The following is a 17,400-nucleotide window of genomic DNA, read 5'->3' as shown; positions in this document are numbered from 1 at the left end:
TTTTGGAGCCGGTGCAATCAGCTGCTAACAAAGTTATTAATAATTATAATTAGTAGTAGTTTTACTCGTGTTGAGGGTAACGAACAGAGGATGTTGCACCTTGTTAAGCCCGATTAGACAAATTGTAATTTGTGACTATGGATATACAAATAAATGTGATTGATCGGACGTGCAAACACCACACAACGGCCCTGGTTAGTCCGCAGGTGGAAACCATGAACCTATTTGTTGTGAGGCAACGGTGCTAACCACTGCACCACTGTCACACCTACATGTAAAAGGTTTAATACGATCATATGGCAAACTCGTATCATGGTGAGCAACAGTAAAGGTGCAAGGAGGTGAATTCTTGAACGTTGCAGACGTCCTGGCCGATCACCTCCCAGCTCTGAGTGTCGTCCTCTGGTTCCTCTGCAGTGTAAAGTACTGAACCTTTAAAAAATGAGCTTGTTGAGAGGAAAATGTATTGAATACATGTTCTTCATGTACGTTGCATTTCACTTTCAGCACTGGAGATGTTCAGTAATGTTCTGTCATCACATCAAGACTAAATGACACGTGTGCTGGATGTTAACATCTCGTCCTTTCAGTGCTAAACGGTCAAGTCTACCTCATCTGAGGCTGTGATGGTGCAGGCAAACACAATCATTAACATCATCCAGATGGACCAAGTTGGCACCATGGTGCTTTTGGACGCAGAGTTAAACCCTGACCCGTACACATCTCCTCTGAGGTGCAACCGCAATTTTCCACATCCCACTTGCAGCTCGCTGGTACAGTACTGACACGCTGCTGGCAGCCAAGCAGCGTGTGAAAGTCAGCAGAGACGTTCCCTCACAACCACTTTTTGTCTCACGCTTGTAAAAAGTCACATTCACTAACAGGAGCAGTGCCGTCTCATAAGAGCTCCGGTACATGACGGTGCACAGGAACAGCTGTGTGTGTGTGTGTGTGTGTGTGGTGTGGTGTGTGTGTGTGTGTGTGTGTGTGTGTGTGTGTGTGTGTGTGTGTGTTGTTGTGTGTGTGTGAGACACAGAGAGTGTTTGATGGCTTGTGACGGTTTTTTCTAAGAGTGTGAACTCAGCAGAACTATTTCCTCAGCTCCTCTTTTCACCCTGTAATATCAATAGCGGGAGCTGGGCTCGGTTGGCACGGCGACAATAGATAGATCAACATTTGCATTACAGGACGAGGCCTGTCGCCAGCCTGCGGGGGAGCTGCCGAGTCAAACACACTTCATTCTCCTCTCCTATTCCCTTTAGTCACTGCTACGGTCTGTCTTCATCTGCTCGTCCTGCCGTCCACTTCCCTCCCTTCAAAGCAGAGATCCTTCCACTTGCATCCCTCGTGCAGATCTGTGCAGAACGCCTCACTTTTTGTTGTGAAGCTGAGGCGTAAATGTGTGTAAATAGGATCCAGACAGTACGGATGCTGTGTTTGTGTCGTCAGGGCCGCCTGCTTCATTTGTATTAATATTTCAGTTCCACAGTGGGCTGCACCTCGACACGCTGTATGTAGATCAATTATGTAACAGAAGGGGAGCGGAGCACGGAACAGTCATTTCCACTTCGTCTCAATGTCACTGCGTCTTCATCTGTTTGATGCTTGTTTTGGTGAAGGATTGAGAGAGAGAGTGGATGTGTTGATGAGGTGTGTGTCTCTCTCTCTCTGTGTGTGTGTGTGGTGTGTGTGTGGTGTGTGTGTGTGTGTGTGTGTGTGTGTGTGTGTGTGTGTGTGTGTGTGTGTGTGTGTGTGTGTGTGTGTGTGTGTGTGTGTGGGACCCAAATCTGTTTATTCAGTGATATTATGGGGAATAGCCTTCAAAAATAATTAATGGTCTGAATTTATATGAGCTTTCCTCGTCTTGATGACCAGTCAAAGAACTTTATAGTTTTATTTGCCATTCACCCATTCACCCATTCACACAAACATTCATACAATGCATCTATGTGCAGGACTTTCTCTGAGGGGCAATCTTAGGGTTCAGTATCTTGCCCAAGGGCACTTGGGATGGGGAAGACTGTGATTTAAACCTTCTGATTAAAGGACGACCGCTCTACCCCGTCAGCCACAGTCCCCAACAATAGAGAGACAAGTGTGTGTGAGTGTGTGCGTGTGTGCGTGCATGCGTGCGTGCATGCGTGCGTGTGTGTGTGCGTGTGTGTGTGTGTGTGTGTGTGTGTGAGTGTTTGTGTGTGTGTGTGCGTGTGTGTGTGTGCCTGTGTGTGTGTGTGTGTCTGTGTCTGTGTGTGTGTGGTGTGTGTGTGTGTGTGTGTGTGTGTGTGTGTGTGTGTGAATCCATGCCAGAAAACAACAGAGTCCAGATGTCACCTGAAAGTTTTTTATTCGACAGCATGTGAATGAACTGACGATGAGTCATCGTGCAGGAACATTCGATTCTAACCTGGATACAGTAAATCTGATTAAATATAGAGACACAGACAACGGACGACTAACGAGGAAACAAGATGTAACATCTGCTGTTATCTGCACACAGGGAAACAGAAAGAATGGTTGTAAAAAACAAGTTTTGATTACATCTCCAAAACTTCTTTAACAATCCTGTATGTTCGAATGAATTCCCTGTGTGTGAACAACACACTCATTCAGAGTGGAATTCCCCTTCAAGGCTTCCATTAGCATCTGGATGTGAAGCCTGATACAAATGGTCTAAGAGGTGGATTGCTGATCTGGGGCTTCTCGGGCCTTTCCAGCTCTAATGAATGAGACGGTCAAGAGAACCTGGCAGGAGCTTCCAGATCCGCACAGAGAAGATTGAAAACTGCAGGTTCTCTGGCCGGTTCCCTGATATTACACTGTAATGGACTTTTGTTGTGCAAAGAAAACAGATCCAAAAACCTTTCAGATTATATAGGCTATTAGTGATTGATTAGATTTCTAAATATATCATCAGATTATTGATACAGGGCTTGATTTAGATTAAAACTTGTATTTCCTTCCATACTCCAAAAATACAATAGAAAAAATGTAATAAAACTAATTAGATTTTTAGCTAAAATAGGTATTTTGTCATGCAGCATTAATAACAAGTGTTTGCAGAATAATAGAAAGTAAGAGCCAGTCAGTCCCGATGATCTTATTCTTGAACTAAAAGAAAAACATTCTGTACTCGCCCAAAAAGTGAAGCCAATGCATAACTGCTTGAAGCCTGTATTCTCTCGAGTGACCAGCAGAGGGCGACTCCACTGGTAGCTATCTATAGAAATCTATGGGAAATCTACTTCTCACTTGATTCATAACGACAGCAAACATTTATTTCAAGTAACTGATTTCAAGTAACTGGTCCATTTAGAGTCAAATAGACGATAAAGCACCTTACGCATTGGGGTGTGGATACCATGTGATTGACAGCGTCATGCAGTGACATCGAGCGCTCAGTCAGGCTCCGCCCCCTGCTCCTCCAAATATGGTTACTTCTGGTTTCAAAAAAATACGATGGCGCCAGTATAATAAGGATACGTGGCGCCCTCCATCCCCTGACTCCCCCAAGCCTATCGGACCTTCTCCCTCTCCACAGCTCTTCCTAAGCCCTATGCTCTTCCTCGGCTATATATATGGTTTCAACACGAATCACACGATGCACCGTTTATCATTGAAGGTGCAGCAGACGTGCGGGGTAATTGTCAGGTGTGGTTAAAGGTGCGGCAGAGCGCGCTTCTCACCATGGCAACCACAGGCAAAATCAAGGCTCGGTGTGGTCTGTCAGTGAAACACCCTTTGTCGGCTTTACTCACTATTTAAGTGTTCAAATGGTCTGAATTACTGATGATTTCCACATTTTTTACCGACTGGACCAAACAAATAAAAGCAATCTTTACGTTTTATTTAGACATTTTGAACAGTGGCTAACTGGCTCCTTCATCACGACTAACCTCTCAGTCCATGATTAAATATCAACCTATTCATCTCCCCATCTTCACACATTTAAATCTTACATTGAAAGCTATATTTACCCCTATCACCCAATCACTTTTTGTTAAGAACCAACAGTCCTAGATCTTGGTGATGAGGTGGGCTGACGAGCCGCTCCAGGTCCTTGGCTCGGTACCGGGTGGTCTCCAGCACCTCCTTGTGGTTTGCCTTCTCATGGCTGTCGTAATCTGTCACCGCCATGTTGGTGACGAGGGACAGACCCAGGACACGCAGGCCGCAATGACGAGCCACCACCACCTCGGGGGCTGTGCTCATACCTGGAGGAGAAGAGATAAATATTAAAAACCTCTTTAAAAAACTGTGATTTATTATTATTGCACTTCCATTAAACATTAAACTTGACGTATTATAATGATTATTCTTTAAAAAATTTATTTCTCTCCATCGTCCACAGCCACAACATGAGAGAGACTGACAGCTGCATCATTTCACATGTTTCTGCCGGGTTTGTTCTGTCTGTTTAATCTGCAGAAAAGTGATGTCGTCTCTGTTTTATTCATAGATTCTCAGTTCCGTGTAAACAGCCTGAACCTGAATAAGACTGAGATCATGGGCGGTAAGCTGTAACACAAATATCTGTATTCATACTTTCATTCAGACTTTCTCTCGCCAATTTAACTTGACTCTCCTTACCTTTAGCTCATCATCAGTCGTGTCACGTAAGGTGCCACCTGTGCAACATGAATTAAAACTGCACCTTCAAATGGACCCTATAGAGGATGAGCCTGAATGTCCTTAGACTACACCTCTGTGTTCTTAAAGCATGCAACTCTATTGATTTACACTTGTAGCACATCCCCATCGTGTCGAGTCATGCTGGTTTGGCTACTTTCAGTTTCTATCTCAGAGGGCGATACTGCAGATAAAAACCACATGCTCAAATCCTCCAGAATGCATTATCTGCTCTCATCTGAATAATATATTCATGTTTGTTTGCACAGCTCGTCTCCTTCTGCAGATGCACCATTAAGAGGCTTTCCCACAACATATCAGTATCCCTCTGTGTGAGCAGCAGGGAGCTGTACTAACCCACAGTGTCAGCCCCCAGCAGCCGCAGAGCTTTGCACTCTGCAATGGTCTCATATGACGGTCCAGCCACCATGCAGTAAACTCCCTCCTGCAGGAAGCTGTCGCAGCCCTGCTCCGCTGCTGTTTGCTTGGCCAGAGCCATCAAGTCTCGGTCATATGCGTCCGACATGCAAGGGAAACGATTTCCAAACCTGGAGTCACAAGACAGAAAGGAATATGATACAGGAATGTGTAGCTTTCACTCTCATGTTCCTGCCTCTGTGTCTGTGCTGCACCTCTCATCATTGGGGCCACAGAGCGGGTTCTGGCCTGCAAAGCCCGGCATGTTGATGTGGTCCTTGATGAGCATGATGTCTCCCACGTTGTAGTTGGTGTTGAGTCCACCGCACGCATTCGTCACAATCAGGGTTTCCACACCCAGCAGGTGGAAGACTCGCACTGGGAACGTCACCTGCAGAGACAAACAATGTTCTTCTTTTACCGTCTTGATAAAACGTATCACAGGAGAAATCAGGATTTCAAAAGGCGACAGCGTCTGCGTGCGGTGATGTCAGTAAACTCCAGGATTTTGATGACTGCAGGTTTCTTACACGTCTGAAACAGTTGTGTTTCTATGCAAACCTTTATAAATGGCTGGTAAATGAACGTTACTACTTGACACCGCAGTCACATTTGAAAATAGTTTTTTTTCCTATTTCGCGTCTGTATAAAAGTCTTTAGCTTGTTGGAGCAGAAATGTTTTCAAGTACACAGTTTTCTTGAGAAGGTCAGTGGCGTCATTTTGAAACGTGGGATAGTTTGATTTAAATTAGAGTTCCATTGATATGGATCTTTGGGCGCCGATGGTGATATCAATGTTCGGCAGTAAAACAATTCTAATGTACTTTATATATATTAAAAAACAATTTGTCAGTGATTCCTAAGATGTCGTTATGACAAACAAATGTAAGTGAGGCTTGATAGTTTACAGCTTAAACATAAAGATATAAAAAGAAAACATAAATACAACCAAATATATACAACTTGAATCAAGAAATACATTTTTTTATGTGAAATATAAACATTGATTCACACGTTACTAACATTTGCCAAAAAGCATGACCACACATTTTGCACTTCACCTGTAAAAAGATGATTTTTACTCCTTAAAGATTATTTGTCTCCAACATTATTTGTCACTTCTCTGTTCAGGGTTTGATTTTGTTTTCGTTTTCCAAAAGACCTCATTGATCATAACACAAGACAAAGTCTGTTTCGACTTCAGAGTCAAGACACTTTGGGATCATCTTAGTTTATGTTGATGTTTCAACTGGAAATATTTAATATATCATGTGTCCAAAGTCTTAACTGGAAACCAGAGAGTCATAATGCTTCTGTCCTTCCGTATTACTGTTTGTATAAAACTGTATTTTATGATTCAGTGGATTTATAGGGATTATCTAAGTGGAGGTGGCACATCGTAGCTGGTGATTAAACCAGGAGGCCGTGTCTCCATGGACCAAAGGCCGTCGGCCATCCTGACGCACCGAGAGGTTTCCTCACTGTCACATGATCATTCAACACACTTTGTAAATTGTTAGCCAGAGTTGTGCAACACACCACTGTCTGTCAAGCTCTGGTCAAAAAACAGTTGAAGACACATTTTATACAACCTGATGTGATAAAATGACAAACCTGAGGATTAATGTGTCTCTTGGAGAAGTTTACTCTGAAAAGTTTTATCTAATGATTTGAAAAATGTTGAATTTAAACAACAATTTGTTGCATTTACCAAAACTGTATCTACAGCCAGTCTGGAACTGAAAGCTCCTAAAAGTAATGAGGCACAAAATCAATTGAGTCTCGCAAAGAGGCTCCTGCTGTGACAAGAATAATCAAGTGAGTTTGTGTTCACCTCCACAGTTTAAAGATTAGGCCTCCGCCCACAGACGCTGTGAATACTTTTCCCAAAGTGATTGACAAAGTCAGAGTTTAAACTTCCAGCTGCACTTCACTTATCCTGGATACAATATCAGCCACATCAGCAAGGTTTGGAAACGCAGCGGGACGTTGGCTGGGGACAGAAATTCAGGGAGAAAGACGCTCACAAGGCAACGTGATGAATAACAAAGGCCGGCATCTAAAAATAATGTATTTACAATCCATCAAGCACTTTTTGACTCACTTGTACAAATCAGTTAGATTCATCCCTCGGTTTCCTTAACTTCATCCCTGAATTTCACTTATTCTGTTCAACTCCATGACGTCAAAATCTAAATAGCAACTTGTCTTGTACTTTTGTTTGTTTTGTTTTTTAGCCAATTGCTAATCAGCAAAAGTCAGCGTCATCTCTGAAGTTGACTTCATGCACCGTCCTTCTGATCAGTCACTGACACTTTCCACAGAAAGTCCTTGGACCAAACCAGAGACACTTACTCATCTGTTTCTAAATGAAAGCTTGTGTAAATGTTCTGCAGCTCATGTGGATGATTGATAAACCTCACAAGCTGGTTTCCTGCTCAGGTACATCCTCAACACTTTCCTGGCAAAAGTTGAGGAAGCTGCATGTTTCAAAGGTTATTTCACAAACCTAATTAAAAGTATACTCACTGTGGATGTGATCACAGGTAAACTCCAGGTAAACTGCACTGTATACTTTGGGGCCTGTATTGTCTCCTTGACCTTTGTTTAGTTTTAATTATATAAGTTTGCATGTTTTTCCTGTGCTTGTGTGGGTTTTCTCTGGGATCTCCACACAATCCAAAAACCTGCAGATTGGTGTTGGGTTAAAGGGAGTCTCTAAATTGCTTTTTCTCTTTTGACGGATGACACAGGTGGAAGTCATTTACCATTTCAGTTTAAAAGCACAGAGGTGTACTCAGCGATGTCGAACACTTTATACTTTACATGCTGCAGCTCACCGTTTGCATGTTGTAGCCCTCGTAGAAGTGGAAGCGCCCCTGCATACAGACGCACTCGCGGCCCTGCAGACTCCCGAACACCAGCTGCCCGGCATGACCTGGTACTGCAAGATTACACCGACAGTATGAGCTGGTGCAAGCTCTGTCAAAACACTGATCATTCGCCTTTTTCATGAAATGCAACGGACAGAGACGACCTACCGGTGCTGGTGGGGAAATTAGGGATTTCCTCATAACTGAGGACGGTCTTGTTTTGCAGCAGGTCAGCCAAGCCGCCCAGGCCGGAGCCACAGATGATGGCCACTTTCGGATGCTGCTCTGTGTGGTCCCTCAGCCAGTCCGCTGTCTCTTTGTACTCCTCATAACTATATCTGAAAAGAGCAAAATGTTACAAGACTATAGCTCTGATGACGTCTTTGTCTTTACCCAGAAAACTTCACAGTGTGAATTCAATGTGTGTGGGACAGAAAGTCTCCATTATATATTTGTTTGGGGCGAGTTCATCAGCAGAGGACGGTTTAGAATTTATATAAATATAAAGTATGTAGAAGTTATAAAAAAGAAAAACAACATGAGTATCAACAGCAATATAAAGAAGATTTACATTAACAACAGATAATAATAAGAAGAGTAGACTGACGGGCAGAGAACACACAGGTTCAGCTGTTGTTTTAACAACTGGGAAATAGTTGAACTTCTGCCAACAGGAAAAGTGAGTTTGGTTTTTGCACTGGAGATGAGTTGACAGTTTATACATAACTGGTTTTACTGGAATATCCTGATGACAAATGGAGTTCATCTCCAAACAAGATATGATGAGTTACTAATATAACAGATCCGCTGAGGGTTTTTCCATTTGTTTGCTTATTTAACTCAAGATCAAATACAAGGTAAATATTTCATTACAGTAGGAATGTTTGTTTTGTATGTTTTTACCTTCGGACCGGGTGGAGTCAAAATGACATAATTGTGCATAATATTCCAGCCAACAAACTGCATGAATGACAATGATTCATTAAACACAAACTATAATGACACTCAGTTAAGCACACACCTCCACCAAGACCCAACAGCAACCAAGTTGCATCAATTCCACACACTTATAGATATCATATAGTTTGTTTTCATCAAGCTCCATGAATTATTTCCTGGTAAATCAAGGAAAATGTGATCCACACAAACATTTAATGGGTTCTTTTGTGACCGGTACCTCATTCCTCCACCAACTATTGTGTTTATCTGTCCAGTAGTTGTTTGTGTAATCTTGTTGATTAACAAACATACAAAGCAACACACAAACAGACAGGAGGGAACAAGAGAGGTGATAAATAGGAGGCACATTTCTGTTTTGTATAAAATCCGAAGGGCTCATTTCATTCTGCAGTACAGACGGTGGTTGTCATTACCAGTCTGTCAGTTACAGACATTGTTCTTCAACCTGAAGAATTACTACAGGGGATCATGGCAGCGCTACACACAAACACACACACACACACACACACACACACACACACACACACACACACACACACACACACACACACACACACACACACACACACACACACACACACACACTCAGACTTTCCACTTGGATGAGGAAATAACCCATTAACACTTGGTGCAGATTGGGATCAGGTGGACGGATTGAGGATTAATTTTCTTAATGAAAACATGAGGTACATTAAGTGAACTGATATCTTTGGGTTCTGTGAACCTTGGTGCAGCTTGATTTGATTTAAGGAGACTGTGCTCTGCCGTTGTAGTTGTTGCTGGAATGTGCAATACAATTAGTGAATGTAACTTTGAGTAGAGATTTTATCATAAAAAGCTTGAAAGTTATTATAACCTGTTAATGACATGGGAGAAACCCAACATTCAAAGTCAGTATAATCCAACATTTGTGTAGAATATTCAGAACATCGTACGTGTGGTTGATCAAGTAGTTAGACAGTTATGTAACTACCCCGACTGGTTCATTTGAAAACAGTATTCAGAGAACAAGCTATTTGAGAGGGAAACAGGCAGTTACAAGCAAATATCTTTAGGTGAAGTGTGTGTGAACGTTCTTTGTATCATCTGCCTCCTGAATATTCATACTTGTTCTGTCTTTACATACAGTCACTGCTCACTATTCACTGAAGACAGGAGTGATCGGAACCTTGCATCAAAGAGCTAATGATGAAACAGCCAGGCCCAGGTCCAACCTCTCTGTTGGTTTGTTTGTTTGTAGGAAGATTTTGTGTAAAATGTGTCTCAACTCGGGCTGATGGGCGCTGGTGCAGGTAAGCGCCCAACCTAGTGTTATTTTAGTTTTATAGTTATGCACAAATAAACTCATGTGTGAAGGTAAAAAAAACAGACAAAACAAACATTCCTACATCATGAAATATGTCCTTTGTATTTTCTTAGCTTGAATCAAATAAGAAAACCAGATGGAAACTGATCTGTTACAAGCACCTACTTATCATATCTTGGCGTTTGGAGTTTTTTAAACTTTATTTATCTTCACACACTCAACAGCACAATGCAATTTATGACCTGTTGCAATAATGTTCATATTAAGAGCCGGCTGTCACTTCACGACTCCACATACATACAGTATGTACATGTATATATATATATTTCACTTTACTTTACTTTTTATTTATGCATAAGCGACTAACACTAATTCATATGAGCACGATAGTTGAGATACATGTACCAGAGTCTGCAGTCCCAGGCAGGTGGATGTTAGAATGAGAACAGACAAACTTACAGCTATATGATAATTATATTTTTATGTATTTTTAAGTTTAAGCTAGTGCTCATCGTTTATCTTTTTGTGTTCAATCTCTAATATTGTGTTTAATCTTTATCTCTGTGCAACAATAAATAATCTTGATTTGGTTGAATTCTGCTTCGCTATTTCCCCCCCACAGTAACAATAGGACTAATACTGATGCAGGTCACGCACTCAGCAGGCTGCGTCGTTATGTAACAGGAAGTGATCCCCCCCCCCCCGGCTCTCTGAGGCCTGGAGCTGTCCGCGGTGCTGCCGGGACTTGGTATTCAGGAGCCGGAGCGAGGAGCGGGGCAGGACCCGGCCTCCCCTCCCCCCTCCTCCCTCCTCCCTCCTCCCGGATCAGATCCTCTCAGTTTGGTATACACATGACAGCACGTCCCGGGGGAACAAAAAAAACAAAACACACACACACACACACGCGTTTCTGAGCAGCCCGAGCTGTTGCTAAGCTGAAGCAGAAACACAGGAACGACCTGTTGACTGACACTCTCGTTAAAGGAAGGAATTCAACGTGCGTGAAATGCGAAGAACTGTGAATCCCACCCGACGACGTCAGAGAATAAAGAATAATCGAGAATAATCCTTAGAATAAAGCCTCGTAACAAAGCGTCGCCTCTCATCAGATAGAACAACGTGCACTCTGTCAGTGTCAGTGTCTGGTCTGTTCTGGTCCTGCGGGTCTCACCTGCCGCTTGAGCAGGACGGAGCCTCCATAGCCTCCAGACGATGAGCGGGACCGTGCGTGGATCAGAGCCGGGTTCGTGTCGCTGCTTGACGGGATCTTCTGCCGAGAAGGTGACGGAGGATGGAGACTGCCGAGGTCACGCTGCACACTGACGTCAGCGCGCACCGGACAGAGGAGGAGACTAAATCCAGTTTTCCAGCAGAATGAGCTGCTCGCTGAGGCGTGCACGGACAAAAACACGCACACACACACACACACACACACACACACACACACACACACACAGAGACAGACGAAGGAAGGACACGATTAACTCTGAAACTTCTGCACAACATTAGAGAATAAAGGACAACATGACTGTACACGTCACATTAACATTATAAAACACTTAAATGCAAACAGATAATGCCAACTGGTTCTCCTCTCTGTCTCTCACTCTCTCTCTCTCTCTCTCTCACACACTCACGCACGCACACAGGCTGTGCAACAATTCAAAATGCTGACACATGGGTTGGATGGAGAGAATGAAAGTGAACAAAAGAAAAGAAACGAGTATGGGCCCATTGAAAGCTGCAATTACAGGTTGTAACCACAGAAAGAAAATTATCAACCAATACGTTCGTCTGTAGAATATGTTAAACTCTTTATAGTCTAACAACAGGATGAATTGCAATAAGATGATATTCTAAAGATTTTATTATTTTATTATCTAATTCTTTGAGTTATTGGGTTGAGTTATTACCTCTGGAGATCAGGTGTTCACTTTCTTCTCTTGGAATTTGGTTTTAACACAGTTTAACTTCCACAATAAAAAACTAACACATAGTGGATATTTTAAGGACTGAGTCAGTTTCACTTTGACTTATTCTACTGTCAATAAAAAGGTTTTAAAAGATTTTTGCTCCCTGTCTTATTATTATATGATATTACATCTTTGTATTGTTACAAACTCCTTCCTACCACTTGTATAAAAGCAGCATGGGACTTTATTTTACCTGTTCTAATAAATGTTTTAAATGAGATAGTGAAATGAAAACTCGTTTATACTCGGCAATGGGACACAACGTTTCAGTCACTGACAATATCGAACAAAAACAAATTCTGAGAGTGGGGCCTCATGGGAAAACTAGGGGGAAATAAAAAGGATGATTAACCACTGTAACTTATCAGTACATGTATGAATACATGTACTGATAAGTACATGTATTCATACATGTACACACACACACACACACACACACACACACACACACACACACACACACACACACACACACACACATGTGAGACTTGTTAGAAATGTGAGCAAGTAGAGACATTATTTCTTAATCTGTGTCTGTGGATCATGTTGATGTTTCAGTAACAGATCGTTAGAATGTGTGCGACTGACTTTCTCTCTTATGATTTATTAGTATTTGTTTATTTAAACCTGGTTTGGAAACAAGAGTACAATTTAAAACAGTTATGTCCATTTATTTCTGCATCAAAGTTTTACTTCACTGAACATTTTAGATGTATGTATTGCACTTTATTTAGTACTTTACTATATTTTTGCAGATTCACATTCAATTTATAAGATCTAAAGTTTATTATACTTATTAAGTATTAGTATCATCGACAGCATCAATAATGATCGTAATAATTAAAATAATAATAACAGATCAGACATCATTACCTCTACACCTTTTTAAACTAAACACCGACTGTCATAGGCAGCAGAGTCCAAATCTGTCCCTTGGAAGTCACTACATAAAATACAGTTGCAATAAAAGTAAGATAAAAGGAATAAAAGGAGTTAAAACAACACAACAGCACCAGAGTTACAAATCACATGTAAAAAAATCTTTCCTATAAAATGCAATTAATCTAAAAGTAAAAGCTGTGTATAAAATATGCCAAACGCGTCGATTATACTACTGTATAAACTAATAAAATGTTGAATAATCAAATAAATAGTAAAAAAAATTGCAGGTACCTGCCCTTCACTGTTTGGACCAATCAGGGAACAGCTTACTGCGCGGTGGGCTGAGTGCGTTGCCACAGCAACAGACCACAACGCAGTGGAGCTGAGCGCCTGTGGCTGAAAAGGAGCGAGTTTTAACTCCTGTTCTCTGCTGGTAAGACTTTGATCTTTGGTTTCTAATGGTTCAACGAGTTAACACGTGGTGTCCGCCGTCAGGAGACGAAGTGACGAGCTCCCACAGGCAGAAGGAAACGTGTTAAAACTTAAAACACACAGCGAGTCAGCAGGGAAACTGAAGGAGGGGGAAATGATTTCAGGAAGAAGTAACGGTAATAAGTCGTTCTGAAAGTGCGCAGATTGAAGTCAGGATGAAAGGATTTGGTGAAGAGGCTGTTAACTGTTAATGTTTGTTAGATAAACATCTTTTCCAATCTCCTCTTCTCCTCTCCTCTCCTCTCCTCTCCTCTCCTCTCCTCTCCTCTCCTCTCCTCTCCTCTCCTCTCCTCTCTCCTCTCCTCTCCTCTCCTCTCCTCTCCTCTCCTCTCCTCCTCTTCTCCTCTCCTCTCCTCTCCTCTCCTCTCCTCTCCTCTCTCCTCTCCTCTCCTCTCCTCTCCTCTCCTCTTGCAGATGATTTGCTCTCTAGATGGCAGCCATTCAGATGACCACGCAGACAAAGCTGTCAAAGAGCAGAGAGTCTCTGCCTTACAGCCACAAACTTGTCCTGACGGAGGACAAGTCAAGAAGGGTGAGGACAGTATCATCTTGTTCTTCCCTCTTTTCTCCGTGAACTCATGTAACTTCACACATATCTAGAAATATATGAGATATTAAAACCGGGCTTATCTCAAGAATTAGAGACCAAGGAGCAATTTCCGGGGAATATATGTTTTAGACTTGGTCACATTTTTTTTTAAAAGCTGCTTGAAATGACAGATTGTCCTAATAATGACCTTGGATTCTTACAGGGACTAAACATCAATATGTGACTGCAGTGCTTTGTTGCAGTGTCTCCTGCTCAGCAAACTTCATGCCTCTGCTCCTCGGCTGCTTGTATCTGAGGAGGGAACAGGAGTGGGATACACTTTGTATTAGGGCCCCAGCACCGACTGTGGTTGGCTGAACAGCGCCACCTAGAACGCAGCCCCTGAGTTTGCTTTCACAGATCTTCACGAAAATCAGTACACACATGTATCATGACCAGACGAACCAACAAGTCTCAAGGATACATGGTCCAACCTATTGCAAACTGGACATGTATGACAAGAGTCTCTGCATGATCACATCTGCACAGAAATCATGACTTAAAATCACAGCGCCCCCTGGTGGCAAAAGGACGTGTCTTGTTTTTTGCACATCTTACATTTGAATTAATTCCTCCTTGTTCATTGACCAAAACCATGTCAAACTTTGTCAGAAGGGCCTCAAGAAATTGATGATGAAGTCATATTGAAACTGTGAGTTTTTGTCAGTTAGTGCCCCCCCCCCTCCCCCCAAAGACATTCATATGGTTGTAAGGAATGGGCGTGGCAAATTAGCTGAATAGCGCCACCTAAAGTGCTGCCCCGGCACCACGATTCACTGACATGTAAAAAATAGGTAGGGACATGTGTCTTTTCATAACGAACAAAAAACTCTCTTCGATCGTTATGCTAGGCCAAACAGGTAGTCGGCCATTTTTAATTAGGTGGCCATTTTTGACCATTTTGTATTTGAACGAACTCCTCCTAGAGCTTTCATGAGATCAACTTTGATTTCGGTGATCATCAGATTAATACTAATTTAAAGTTTTAGTGTACGTCACACGGTCTGACCGTGGGGTGGCGTCAGAGTTTGATGATTCACCAAAAAAGAAGGATACATTATAACGGCCTTAACAGCTCCATATATGTCAAAAGTAACTTCACTGGAAATTGTCCATCAGCCCCAGATTGCTCAGAAGAAGAAGGCTCCTTTGATTGTATCTTCTATGTTATCAAAGGAACCTTTAATGATAGGGAAGATCATTAACAACAGGATAGGCTTGATCCTGTAGAACATAGTTAGTAGGTTCTCAGCATCAGAGATTTCAGACTCAGAATTAAGAATTCCATTCTCAATTTCCTCATCCTGTTCTTCATCCAGCATCTTTATCACCATGTCAGCCGTAAGTCTGAAATGACTGCGACCAGCCAAACACTCTGGATAAAGAAAATCAAAAGCATATTTTCAAATGCATATCAATCAGTCTATTAAGTACATACTGTTAAATATCCAGTTTTATTTTGTTGATCTAGCTATGGTTAGCTAGCCAGAAAAGAAGCTAGCTAGCTTACAGCTGGTTAGTATTGTACATATTTCTCTTTCAACACTTACTATTTAACTTTGCATCAGGTCCCAAGTTTGCAAGTCCTCGGGCAGCCCTAGTTTACAACTTGCTTTTCAGAGAGAATTATTTTAGTGGACTGAATAATAGAACAGAGTGTATTATGAATACACACCTTACTGGCAGCTATTGAATATTGCATATACAATAACCTCCTCTGCTACATTATTGATTTATATTTTAAGCTAAAATCCGTCTCTGACCCGACCTTGAAATAGACTGAGTGGAGTCAGATGTTTCTCTGCCTCTGGTGCACTGATAAAGAGGTGCCAGAGAATTGTGGGGAGAGGATACTAACACATCATGCTGCGGATGGTCCTCACTGAGGGGGGGGGGGGGGGGGATATTACAGTAACATTCATTGGAGGCATGAAATCAGGTGTGATGCAGGTGTCTGTGCATTTGTGTCATAGCTGATGTCCTGAAGTTGACAGCTTATAGCTCTTGTGTTCGTTATCTTTTCCTTCACTTTTCAGTGGTGAAAGTCTGGTTTGATGCTGTGTCTCGTACTTCACTGCTGGTGCTCAGGAGACAGGAAACAGTCTATCAGTCCAGATAGCTTAATAAACTGTGCTGCTGTGTGTTTGCAGGTGACTCCATCTGTTTACTCCCAGGAAATGTTACAGTCCACCGAGGAGCGCCTGGCAAACACCAAGGAGATGCACCCGCCCCGGATCCTGGAGCTGCTCGACATGAGCAAGACGACACATCACAAAGTAACTGCGTGCTAATGTTGGGGTCCCACACGATGCACAAAAATGAAACAAAATATTTAGGAGAGACCCGCCAGAAAAAAGGACTGAGGATGGCTCAGTGATGGTGAAAGATTACAGTAGGAACTGATGACTGCGATGATGAAACCAGTCAGACAGGCTGTTATATGAAGTTAAAGCATGTGCTGGATAAAAGCTAGACATGCAATTGCTATTACAATAGCTGTCTACAGACAAGCTTCAGCTTCAGACTTTCATCCTAATGATAATAAAACCCTGGAGACTCCTATATGACATTTGCGTCTCAAACAAATGAAGTAATCAAAGCCACATTTGGTTTCGACAAGCTGTCCTCTCACTACAAAGGACTTGCAGACATTATATAATAAAGTATAGAAAAATACGTACTCTTGAGATATAAATATACATGTATTTAAATAAAAATAACTCAATGACACTTTTTGGAAAGGTGGATGTGAACAGAAAAAGACTAAATGTTCAAACTTCTCATAATTTGATCAGTAATCCTCTGCATACAGAGCATGTACCGTCTGCTGAGGTCATTCACACTGTACCTAAGCTGCCCCCCCACCCTTAGTCAGCAAGCACTAATTGATGGGCAGAGGGCAGCCAATGTGACTGGATTCTCTATACCCTTTAAGTCAGAATTTAATGGAGGGCTCGGGGGGGGGGGGGGGGGGGGGGGGGGGGGGGGGGGGGGGGGGGGGGGGGGCCATGCTATTAAAAGTTTGGGAAATGCCTATGAAACGAATAATGCCCCCTTCATCATAACTAGGACACATTTTGCAACTCCCTCTGTTCACATTCTCTCAATGTTTATTAAATATGCAAATGTATGGGACTGACCTCCACTGTAGGAGGTAAGAAGGAGCAATGACCAGCAGGATCCTGGAAGCAAATTCTATACAATGTTAGAAGATAGAAGAAAAGAATTCAGGTTAACTTTGAGAGGCATTTCTTTAGACATATCATACAGTGTCAGTCAATG

At 42.2% G+C, this 17,400-nt stretch overlaps 2 protein-coding genes across 2 annotated transcripts in view; one reads left to right on the top strand and one right to left on the bottom strand.

Moving 5' to 3' along the window:
- Positions 1-3,804: 3,804 nt before the first annotated feature.
- Positions 3,805-11,513, bottom strand: pnp6 (purine nucleoside phosphorylase 6). The gene is given in 7 exon segments (XM_034588204.1): positions 3,805-4,034; positions 4,036-4,211; positions 4,984-5,174; positions 5,259-5,434; positions 7,884-7,987; positions 8,085-8,254; positions 11,354-11,513. Coding segments are annotated over 7 exon segments (867 nt in total). The 5' UTR covers positions 11,383-11,513; the 3' UTR covers positions 3,805-4,013.
- A 1,884-nt stretch (positions 11,514-13,397) lies between these two features.
- hydin (HYDIN axonemal central pair apparatus protein) overlaps positions 13,398-17,400 on the top strand; it is a 56,837-nt gene continuing 52,834 nt past the window's right edge. The window contains exons 1-3 of the mRNA XM_034588202.1: positions 13,398-13,470; positions 13,944-14,061; positions 16,269-16,394. Coding sequence (XP_034444093.1) covers positions 13,960-14,061; positions 16,269-16,394 — 228 coding nt within the window. The 5' untranslated portion in view covers positions 13,398-13,470; positions 13,944-13,959. The remainder of the gene's footprint in view (positions 13,471-13,943; positions 14,062-16,268; positions 16,395-17,400) is intronic.

This window comes from Hippoglossus hippoglossus, chromosome 6, assembly GCF_009819705.1.
Source record: "Hippoglossus hippoglossus isolate fHipHip1 chromosome 6, fHipHip1.pri, whole genome shotgun sequence".
NCBI classification, from domain to species: Eukaryota; Metazoa; Chordata; class Actinopteri; order Pleuronectiformes; family Pleuronectidae; genus Hippoglossus; species Hippoglossus hippoglossus.
Note: the sequence above shows the minus strand (reverse complement) of the source record. Positions and strands in the feature narration are given on the sequence as shown.